This window comes from Lissotriton helveticus, chromosome 5_1 (genome assembly GCF_964261635.1).
Source record: "Lissotriton helveticus chromosome 5_1, aLisHel1.1, whole genome shotgun sequence".
Classification (NCBI taxonomy): Eukaryota; Metazoa; Chordata; class Amphibia; order Caudata; family Salamandridae; genus Lissotriton; species Lissotriton helveticus.
The window spans coordinates 1485376543-1485388565 of NC_136065.1; the positions used below are offsets into that span (position 1 = coordinate 1485376543).

General features: G+C 46.3%; 1 protein-coding gene across 3 annotated transcripts in view; it reads left to right on the top strand.

The window, feature by feature from the left end:
* IRF6 (interferon regulatory factor 6) overlaps positions 1-12023 on the top strand; it is a 482736-nt gene that overhangs the window by 444341 nt on the left and 26372 nt on the right. For all 3 annotated transcript variants that reach the window (XM_078644486.1, XM_078644488.1, XM_078644487.1), the window contains exon 7: positions 7247-7365. In XM_078644486.1, the coding sequence (XP_078500612.1) occupies positions 7247-7365 (119 nt within the window). The remainder of the gene's footprint in view (positions 1-7246; positions 7366-12023) is intronic.

The window sequence follows — 12023 nt, forward strand, 5'->3', positions numbered from 1 at the left end:
GCCACCGTAGAGGCCAGCCCGTGAACTGAAGAGCTGGTAATCTCCCGTCATCTACCAGTGAGGGCAGAGTTTTTAAAACTGCTCATGTAAGTGGCCTGTCAGACGCTTCTCTCCACGTCTCTGCCCCCTGTGGCTCCAATGCCCGCTCTGCTGCCACCCCTCAAATCTCAAGTTATGAGATCTCGGAGCACTTCTGCTATTTCTAGAAGCGCCTGTATCCAACAACCAACGATCAGCCGGGGCCACCCAGCAGTCGCGACATGGCCTCGACATGGAGTCGGTGGTCTCATTGCTCCACCTGAGGGGGGTCTCCGCGGAGGACGACGACAACAAAATGCGAGGCACTGACCGGGAGACTTTCAACGCTAGAATGCCACCAAGGGTGAAATCGGGAGCAGGGTGAAATAAGGTCACTGCGCCTGTGCCAAGAAACCCTACACTGCGAGTGCCTGGTGCGCGCTACAGGCTGGGGTATCTGCTGTCCCAGCCCCTCCCCGCCTCCTCCGACTAGGCTGCAGCTCCTGCTCCTCTGAGCCCACAGCCTGGACGCACAGGAGGGTGGGACAGGGCTGAGGGCACCTCTCCAGCCCCACCAGCCTCACACGTGGGCAGGCTCCTCCCTCACACCCCGGGGGCCCTTCCTCTCAGCCGCACTGACAGCCCTCTGCACAACAGGCAGCCCTACAACTTGTGAGCAGATGTCCACGGAAGATAAACCTGGAAGAGCGCAGGGCAGCGGGCATGATGCGCAAGGGCAACTGCAAGGTAAGGGGGCACAGGGCATGACATGCCAGGGCAACTCAGGTAAAAGGGGCACAGGGCATGACGCGTAAAGGCACCTCCAAGGTAAGGAGGGGGGCACCGGGAATGACGTGCAAGGTCAACTTCAGGGTAAGGAGGGGGCATGACTCGCAAGTGCAACTCCAGGGTAAGGGGGGCACAGGACATGGGCAACTCTAAGGTAAGGGGGCGTGACGTATGAGGCACAGGGGCAACTATGGTAAGGAGGTGCACCTGGCATGAGGTGCAAGGGCAATTCCTGGGTATGGGGGGGCGCTGGGCAAGAGGCACAGAATAACGGGCATGAGGTGCAAGTGCAACTTTAGGGGAAGGGGGTCACGGGGAAAGAGAGCTCCCAGCGCCCATACACGGGGAGTGAGGAAGGTCACAGGGCCGGAGGAGCTCTGAGAAACACTATTTCAAGAAGGACAGGTGAGGCCGCATATGAGGCGTTTACAACCCACAGGTAAGATGGGGGATTGGGGCCAGAGGGCAAGGGGCGCTCTCCCAACCCCTGGTAAGGGAGGGGGGCACGGAGCCCTCATTTAGACAAGGGGGGCGAGGTATGTGTCTCTGGAGGGCTCTGAGGGGGCAGGGCGCTGCACCGCTGCTGCAGGTGTGTTGTATCAATCCTAGGTGTGTCTTTGCTTGTTTTTCATCCCTGTGACATGTGACCCCCCCTGGCTATCTCACGTCAGGGAGGGTGAATTACACACCAGCCGCTCTGATCCCACAAAGTGCCCTATTTGCAGCTCTCCCGCCTCGTCCAGGTGCTTGGCCTCCCATGAGGCACAGGGTCAAGACTGATTTGCATATGGCCATGTCTGAACTGGGGTGGCTTGGTGAGCAAAATAACAATGGAATAAACCCAGATCTGTGACTGATGGTGAATGTTTTGCCATTGTGCAACATTCCGTCCATCATCTTTTGTGTTTTGCTGTTCGCTCTATGTGGGAAGGGTATGCCCAGACATAGGTCCCGTGCTCACTAAGCCACTGGAGTCAAGCTATCCTGGCTGCAGATGGCTGATAGCCAGAAACCGGTCCTAGGATGCTTGATTCCGGCCCAGGAAGACCTGGCTTGGCAGTTCGGGCTGGACTGTTCCCATGAGGCACAGGGTTAAGACTGATTTGCATATGGCAATGTCTGAAATGGGATGGCTTGGTGAGCAAAATAACGATGGATTAAACCCAGATCTGTGACTGTGGGTGAATTATTTGCCATTGTGCAACATTCCGTCCATAATTTTGTGTGCTTTTCTGTTCACCCTATGTGGGAAGGGTATGCCCAGACATGGGTCCCGTGCTCACTAAGCCACTGGAGTCAAGCTATCCTGGCTGAAGACGGTTGATAGCCAGAAACCGGTCCTCGGAAGCTTGTTTCCGGTCCAGGGAAGGCATGGCTTGGCAGTTCGGGCTGGACTGTTCCCATGAGGCACAGGGTCAGACTGATTTGCATATGGTCATGTCTGAACTGGGGTGGCAGAGTGGGCTAAAGAACGGTGATGGATTAAACCCAGATCTGTTGACTGGGTGTGAGTGTTTGATTGGTTCAGATGCTCCGTCCAGCACCACCCCCTTTTGTACCGCTTTGTTCGCCATAAGTTGGCAGGGTATGCTCAGACGTGAGTCCCTTGCTCACTTTGCCACTGGATTCAAGCAAGCTGGGCTGAAGACGGCTGAAATGCCAGAAACCGGTCCTCGGAAGCTTGTTTCCGGTCCAGGGAAGGCATGGCTTGGCAGTTCTGGCTGGACTGTTCCCATGAGGCACAGGGTCAGACTGATTTGCATTTGGCCATGTCTGAACCGGGGTGGCAGAGTGGGCTAAAGAACGGTGATGGATTAAACCCAGATCTGTTGACTGGGTGTGAGTGTTTGATTGGTTCAGTTGCTCCGTCCATCACCACCCCCTTTTGTACTGCCAAACGCATAGCAGCAAAGGTGTTGGAAACATTTTGGTCAGCTCTAGAGTTGGGAGTACAGCTCACGTCCACATTCCTGGTGTACAGTGTAGAGAAGTACTCAACCCAGACCTCCGGCTGGATATGGTTCTGAGAGTGTTTGTAATTGCAGTGTTTCCTTTTGCAAGCATATGCCAGAACGAACGGTTGTCCTTACTTCTGGCAGCTAGTACCAGGTCCTGCCAATTTTTATCTGCAAAGTACTGTTTTGCTTTCACAAGTGCTGCTTTGTATCTATTGCGGGCCATGGCTACCCCAGGCTAGCTATGTTCCTTAACCGCTAACTGCAAGGCCCCCTTTGCTAGTTTACATTCATGAGGAAACCATTTATTGTTTGTTGTACCAGTGGGCCTACTGCCTGGACTATTTTTGACGAATACGGTTTACAATGCTCCAAAAATTAATTGTGTGTTAATAGTATAGAGGTTAGCCTCGGAGAGTATGCACAGTCCAAACTGCTGCTCAGACCAGACAGAAAGTATACAAATACCTCCTAAATCTTTGCATATAAATCCGCATCTGTGAGTACGTTGGGCCAAGTAACTGTTTTGCGGTTGTTGGACACGCGTGGCTCTTCGACCTTAGAGAGACAGCAGGTTAGCTTCCTTTCCAGGGCAGTGCCCATCATTTTCAACAGCAATGGATTGTGATCGCTATTGGACCTTGGGACGATAGATATATTCTCGACTAGTGACCAGATTCTAACGTCAACTAGAATATAATCTGTGACGCTAGTACTGATACCCCGTGTAAAAGTGGCCTGCTTATTTCTGTCTGATCTTGTCCTTCCATTTCTAGCTCTCAGACCTCTGCCTGTAACTAGTGACGCAATCTGCGGGGGAACAGCTGTAAAATAATTGCAATTTTTGGTCGTTTCCAGGTTAGGTATACCCCACATCTTGTTCTCCTCCTTTAGTAGTGTAGGGGAGACGGTTCAAAAGGGCCATACAGTCCCCAGCTACCAACATTTCGGAGTTGCTTTAATGTACTTCCACTAAATCATCTAACAATGATAATACTGGGGAATGGCTACTATAGGGTTTGGACCTAGCATAGATATTAAACATAGTTAGCTTTAGGCCTGTTGCAAAAGTGAGCTGGATTCTCAGTATGTCTTGTGACTTTATTGCCATCCGTTTACACTTGCACGCTAGAGTATTCCTCACTAAGATTGTCTGCCCCCCCACTGACTCGACCTGTTTTCTTTGGTGAGTTAGCTTCCACACTATAGGTTGTTTAGCCATTGATATGCACTTCCTCCACTGCCCACGTCTCCTGGATGATGCAGATGTCATTTCTTCTTATAAAGGAATGCCATTCTGGATCTTGCAGTTTAAGGTGTCTCCCTGCCAGATTCCAGGGTATTAGGGTTAGTCTATTATTAGCCTCAATACTGGTTGTGGGCAAGCGTCTACGGGTCTCTACATCAGTAGATAACATGTTATCAGTGGATGGATCAGTAGGTCTTATATGTGAGCGGATTGGGGATGGGAGCACACCCTTGGCTGCGGCAATGATACTAGTGAGTACTGCAACCATCTTCGCTTCGGGTTGCAAGTGGATAGTGGGTGGCTCAACAGTATGTCTGTCTTCCAGGGGATTTGTGTGTGGTGGTACAAGGGTGGGAAGGGAGGGGTTATTAATACAGATGAGTCAATCCACATCTCGCAATGTGGATATGGGCCCTCTCCTTGATGCCGAGCCCTGCAATACGCAGGTTGCTGATCTACAGTACTTAAATCTGATGTGAGAATTATTTGAGTTTGTCCTGATATCTAGTGCCACTAGAGCATCAACCAATCTTGCATCTTTTAAAGTTAATTCTACCATATCGAACATTGAGTTCTTAGGGGAGCTCCTCCAAGCACAGAGGATGTTTTCCCTAATAATCGAGCAGCAGCCTCTAATATGTCTGATCCAATGGGTAGTTTTGTTATGAGGGAGTCTTTCAGATTCACACTTAACGTGAGGCTGTAGTTTGAGTACCTTTATCATGGCAAGTCTGTTTTCTAGATCAAGAAGTCTACTTCTAGAACAAGGGGCAGGCGTGTACTTCGACACTCTACTAATAGAAGCATGCTAAGGGTTGACAATCCTTGAAGGATTTGGAGCCTGCATCTGATGCAAGTTAGGTGTGCTGGGGTTAGTCGAGGTATTGTTACTGCACTTTTGCAAGTTGCTATTTCTAGTATTGTACTGGAGGTGCGGGTAATGCTGAAAGTGTGGTTGGAAATTCAGTGGTCTACAATTCCTGCTCTCTACCTTTTTTGCTCCATAGATCCCTGTGGGTGAGGAGCAAAGGGTGGAAGTGCGTGGTGTTGTTCATCTGGCTGGGTGGTAGTCTGGTTGGTCTGGGTAAACTGACTGTACGAGATAGTTGATGTATTAGTATCTTTTGCAGGCTTAGTTTACTTAATGTGGAAACCAATCTGGATCTGACAGTTTTGAACTTATTTCAGTTCTTAATTCATTAATTAGAGTAATGCATTCCATACTAGTTTGAATCGGGGGATCCAGTAACATAGCCACCAAACTGGGGTTTGGGGATGGAACAGGAATTATTAAACCATCAATGGACCAATCCGTTATATTAGACAAGGGAGAGAATCTTTTACAACAATGGACAGTCTCTGCTATAGTGGTTGAGTGGCTTTATTCCAATGCTTCTCGGCCAGGAGATGTTCTTGGTTCTAAAACCACGTTCGTAGGCTGTTTTACTGCCTTTCCGAACATGCTATGTATACGTGGTAGTGTGATAGGGGTACCCAATGAAGTATCAATCAATCATGTGTTTGTTAAGCGCGACTACTCACCCGTAAGGGTCTCAAGGCGCTGGGGAAGAGGGGAGGTGTAAGTTCCAGTCCATCAAGGAGGGGGTCTGTTGAAGAGCCAAGTTTTGAGGTTTCTCGTGAAGATGGGGAGTGATGTCTGTCTGAGGTGGAGCGGTAGGGCGTTCCAGGTTCTCGCCACGATGAAGGAGAAGGAGCGGCCTCCCGATTTGGTCTTTCTGGCGTTTGGGACCATGGCGTTGGAGAGCTGGGCTGATCGTAGGGTCCTTTGGGGTGCGTGTAATTTGAATCGGCTGTTCAGGTATGCTGGTCTGGTGTTGTGTGCATGGGTGAGAATCTTGACGGTGATTCTAGCCTCAATGGGGAGCCAGTGGAGTGGGAGATATGGCAGTGTCTTGGCAGGTTGAGGACCAATCTTGCGGCGGCGTTCTGGATGTTTTGTAGCTTGCGGGTGAGGTTTTTGTTCCAGCGTAGAGTCCGTTGCTGTAGTCGAATCTGCTGGTGACGAGGGCATGAGTGACGGTCTTTCTGTGCTCGAGGGGGATCCATTTGAAGGTCTTATGTAGGAGGCAGAGGGTGTGAAAGTAAGAGGATGCGACCGAGGTATCTGGCAGTCCATTTTGAGCTCGGAGTTCAGGATGATTCCAAGGTTGCGTGTGTTGGGGTCGTCATCTTTTGCGGTGGTAGGGGTGGAGTTGCTGAGTGAGGAGGTGAGCTGGTCGTCTGTGATTTTGGTCCAGTTTCTTCGTGGGAACAGGTGCTGATGTCTGTGGATGGTGGGTGTTCTGAAGGTGAAGTGGATGCATCAATAGTCTGTCCACTGGAGTTTGGTGGTGTGGCTGAAAGTGATGGGGTTTCCTATATGAAGAGGGGGTCGAGGGTGTGTCCTGCTGAGTGCGTGGTTTCGGTCATGATCTGGTGGAGTCCAATGTTCTGGAGGTTGTCCAGAAGGGATGTGGTGGTCGGGGCTAGTTGGTTGTCGAGGTGAAAGTTGAGGTCTCCCACCATGGTGTAGTTGGTGGATGTGATGGCTTGCGGGGAGATGATGTCCGTGATGGAGTTGGTGAAAGGTCCGCAGGATCCGGGGGGGGGGCGGAAGACTAGAGTTCCTTGGAGGGTGGTGGTAGGGCTGGCCTGTATCTTGAAGTGTAGGTGTTCCATCGGGTCTGTGGGCTCGTCGGGGAGTGTGCTCAGCCGGAGGGTGAGTTTGTGGACGATGGCGGTTTACACCTCCTAAACCTATCCATACTGTTGGCTGATTGTATGCTAGCATTTAGTCCACCAGTTTTAAGTTTAGGATTAAAATACGTTATTTAAAACTCAGTCTCCCTTGTGGAGAAGGTTTATCTACAGGGATCCTTTCCTTGTGAAGAAACACATCATATACCTGCCATTTAAATGTGTTCATGTTCCTTGCCCCATCATGGTTAACCTTCCTCATTCACACCTACTTTCACCTTTGTGGGCATTCCAATGATTTCGAACCACACGAAATTCCTGATCCTGTAATTAGAATTTCTGTTTTATATGCAAATAGTTTGAATCATACCGGGGGAAAAACAGTGAATTGGCTCCTAGTAGTACTATCTTCTGTATTTTCTGCCCCAATTTGATTTGCTATATGTGCATCTGAAAACCCATCTACTTTGTGGCTGTTGTGTATGTTTGACATTGTACTAAATAGATAATTTGGCATGATATTTCTTTTACTCTCTAGAACTTGTTTCACATCAAAAAGGACAACTGGAAAAGCAGCCTCCATATGAGATGTATCTTTGTTTTGGTGAAGAATGGCCTGATGGGAAACCTAAAGAGAAAAAGCTGATTGTGGTTCAGGTAAGTGTGGAATGTAAATTTATCAGAAACAGCTTTCCAAAGATATAAACCGGTGTGTTCGTCTATTGTGACAGCTTCAAGAACTATTTATTTTATGTGTTTCCCTTTCTTGCACAAGTGCTGAGATGAACATAGACATAAAAAAGAAACGAGTTACTCCTACTTGAAGATCCTTTTAGACACAGCAAATTGAAAGATATATATTTGCTTACGGGGACATGGTGTGAGATAGAACATGTTTCAAATAAAGGAACATAAATATTTTCCTTGAAATATATCACTGATGTGGATTGCCACTAAAATAATGGGCCATGTTGAAATCTACAATTGACAGCAACACATTTTTTGTGAGCGTTGAGACAAAAACGAACAGTTTATTAACATTAACAATCTCTCAACATTACAAAAAGGTCATACAACTCTGACCCCGTCTAAAATCTCAAATATAAATAAACTATCAGGCAGAGGTGCCTTTTAAGGTTTTCCAGCCAAATAACATGTAAAATAATCCATGCATAAAAATACCGTATTGTAACATACCTCCATCTTTTTCATCATCTTACAGTAATGTCAGTGTAGGAAAGGAATGGATAAAGGTTGCAGACTTGATGTCATTTAAGGCTTAGCGCCCAAAAGTCAGCCTTTATTTGTATTTGGCAAACTTGTTTGTTCTGATCCAGGCTGAAGGTTGTATTCAACATGGTCCCATGAGGTTCAGTTTTCCTTTTTCCCAATGCCTTAGCAGCCAATACCATTGTAGTCAAAATCTCCAAGTATAAGGAGCCCAACTGAATTTCAACTCCTATATCTTTGTGGGTTAGTAGCCCACTAATTGTAAGGCATATCTTCCTTAGCCATCTGGCAACTTTCCAATCCAGCCGATTCAAGATTGAACTGGCTATAAACTTCTGTCCAAAGTCTGTCAGGCACAGCGAACTCTTTATGTGGATAAGAGGCAAGTCGTCTGTTCCTGGCAGCTGTCTTCTCAACATTTTGTGCACATTCAGTCAGTGATAGGGGTTTTTGCCAAACTAAAGTTTTTACAGTTTCCCTGGTTAGTATATAGAACAGTGCGTCTCAGGTCCTGTTTCAGATATGTTATTTAGTGGAGTGGAGAGGTGTGGCGCAGCAGACAGAGCGACTGACTCCGGAGTGCGGGGATCACGTTCATCAGCAGCGAACCTGCTGAAGGTCCCTCGCTCCTAGAAAGTTTCATGGGGTGATAGACGATTTACTGTCGCAACCGCCAAACTCTGGAATACACTCCCTCTTCATATCAAGACTAGTCCGACCTTGCATGCCTTCAGGAAAATGGTAAAAACATGGCTTTTTAACCAATAGTTATCAGATCCCGGTTCATGCTTGTCGTCCGTAGCAACAAGACACCCATGGGTATTTGCGCACTTTATAAATTGTATAAAATTAAAAAATTAAATAATAAGGTGTACTTTACAATGCTTAAGGAAGTGAGCACAAGCACGTTAGTACTGGTTAACAGCGGTAAAGTGCACAGAGTCCTAAAGCCAACAAAATCTAATTTCAGCAAAGCAACAGGGGAGAACACAATATGTTTGGGGGGGAGACCACTTTAAGACTCATGTCTAACACATCCTTTTAAATTGTACCTATATTTGCTATGCAACTCCGATTTAAAAAAAATGATATATGGGCAGAACCGAGAGAAACTCACAGCTGGTTAGTTACCTTCCAGACCCTGTTTTTCACTTATGGTAATTCTTTTGTTTTCACTATATACTTTTTTCAAGAACAAGAGATTTGTGTTTTCCTTGAAACTGTTCATATCAGTCAAACTGATTCAAATTCCCATTGTTTAGGTTTTAGATGGATGTGCATATCCACCCATTTCCTAATTCTGAGACTCGTGAGAATTGCACAAGCAAAACCTTTTGAAACACATTTGAAAAGATGCATGACAGTCAGGAAATGTATCTGGCACTCAATTGTGACAGTATTTAGAACTCAAACAATTGATCAATTAATGAAGAGGTGAGAACTCTAAGAAAGAGTATAAAAATACCAAGAGCTATGGCATAGTTTCTGTTATATAAAAGTATATAGACTTAATGGATTGAAAAAGTAAAACAGCTGGGAAAGCTATGAATAGCCTATAGCAAAATGTTCTATTGACCTATCCACACCTGGCCACCAAAAATCCTCTCTGACCCTGCGCTTTAAAGCTCACATGCCATTATGAGTAAGTGCAAGAATCTTGGGCCTCCTTTTCAGGGACTACAAAATGTTCCCCGCTTCAACAAGATTTCATTGACAATGGACAACTTATTAACAGGCCTACAAAAGGGAACTAATGCATCATCCATATCATGTATGCATGGCTGACGACCAGTCACACATTTGATTACCTCTTGTATCACCATATCTTCCTCAACAGCCATACACCACTCCACTTCAGACAACACCCCATCAGTTATCACATTAATGACACACGCAAATTCTAAAGCATTTGTCCCAATCGATATCCGCATCCACCTCAAATTCTATTTGTAATAGTGACAAACAGCTGCAAAGTTGCGAATACCACTGACAAATGTAGCTTATACTTCTACTTCTGCATGCAGTATTGCCACTTAGCAATACGTGGGGTTGCCCTAACACCATTGTTTGTATTTAATAAGTCTACCAGTGGTTTATGATCAGTACGGAGGATGAACTGGTATCCCCACACAACATTTTTAAGTAATGAACACTCAGCTGCCCGAGATTTTACCATACTCACCTGGGCCCATAAAACATATACACTTTGAACAGATAAACCTACGCTAAACCAGTGAGTGAATTTTAACCTTTTAGGACCTGTAACTTGACTTACCAATCCTAGTCACCGGTACCTAGAGTCCCAAGGGATCAAGGGAGTTAGCAAGAAAATAGGTAGTAAATAACATTTGCACTCATAAAATAACCACAGGCTCGGGAAAGATTTAAACGCTTTATCTAAATCAGTCAGAGCTTGATCAATTAGAAAGAATACAATCGAAGCAAGATGAGGCGGTAATATTATGAAACTTTCTTTAAGCATTGAAACATAGGAAGGGTAAGAAGAGGCAAACACAATGACATACCCACACAACTTTTATATTTACCTAGAATGGTGTGAAGACCAACCCTGGCCACGGGCTGGGATAAAGGACAGGACCCCCGATAGTTCAGGTGCCAACAGGATAGAACAGGTGCAGACCAGAATCAGGATAAGTACGGACCTAATTGGATCAGGACAGGACCTCCACAGGTCAGGACCGGCACCCACAGCTAAAGTGCAACGCCAGCGTCACACCCCTCTCTGCAGCTAACAGTCGGACACCGATTGGGTTAACGAATCTTCTCCCTCAGGAACCCCAATTGGGTTATCGAACTCCTCCCCAGAACCCCGATTGGGTTATCGATTCTTCTGACCGAGTGCTCCGCCAGCACCTCTGCTCTCGATCGCCTATTGAGTGCGTTGGGTCAGTGACAGGTCAGCTATTCGGACAAGTCAGACAATCTAACTAGCTAAGCCTACCTTAGTTATACCATTTTCCAGGGCAGTGTACCACCCCCCAATGTTGCAAATGTGTGTATTCCCTCAATTTGAGTGGTCAAAAGACGAGGAGAGGTCATCACACCATACCAGGTATGAGATCATGCTCTTCAATATTCAGATCAATGTTCCTGCCCAGTATTTTATTTCCCATGCACTTTTATTCCACCCAACAATGAATGTTCCAATAGTAAATACAATGTATAATTTAACATCCTCTTGGAGGTTCAGGAGGTCGGGTTCCCATGAACATCTTCTAGCAAGTCAGGAGTTGGCATGAATTCAATGCCATGGCTTGTAGACTCTGGTGAATTAGACGCATGCTCGGTTTCAGGACCCAAGATGGAGCAACATTGTACTTGATTGGTCCCAACACAAGCTAATAGCAAAGTCCAAGAAAAACAGTTTTAGAATAAAGAATAAATGAATGCACTGTATACCCCTTATCTCCACTCTATTCCCATTACTTTATTTTAACTACAGCATTAGGGATTAGGCAGAAACGAACAACTTAGTAAAAGCAGCAATGCGAGCGTTAGCGCATGAGAACATAGAAAGGCCATCTTTAGCTCTAGTGCGCAGAAGCAAAGATTTCCCACCAAGCTTAAGAATACGTCATGTCACGCGAGTATGACAGACGCATGCGCAGAAAAAGTTCCCGAGTTGCGACGTCCATTTTAAGACACTCGAGTTATGGTTAGTAAAAAGCACATAGGAAAGCTTCCCCTAGATACTAGAAATTTCATGTTTTGCGTTGTTAATAAGACGAAACATGTTGGTTAATATATTACTTATTATTTTGAGAGGTTTGAGTCCAAGCAAGTCGCTTTACGTGCGAAACCTTGCTCCATTACCGCCTTAAACTCATTGTTTTCTTCTCTGTGGTGAAGTGAGTTGGTGCAGCTCCGCGAAGAGCCCTAGACGCAAAAGCAACAATTTCCTCTTTACCGTCATTTCTCTTCTGCATCAACACAACACCTAAGCTATGGCTACTGGCGTCAGTAGAGATGATGCACAAATCATGCGTGTCAAACAGTTTGAGGGGTTGTGCAGAAACAATTTCTTTCTTAATCACATCTGAAACCCTCTGACACTCACCAGTCCA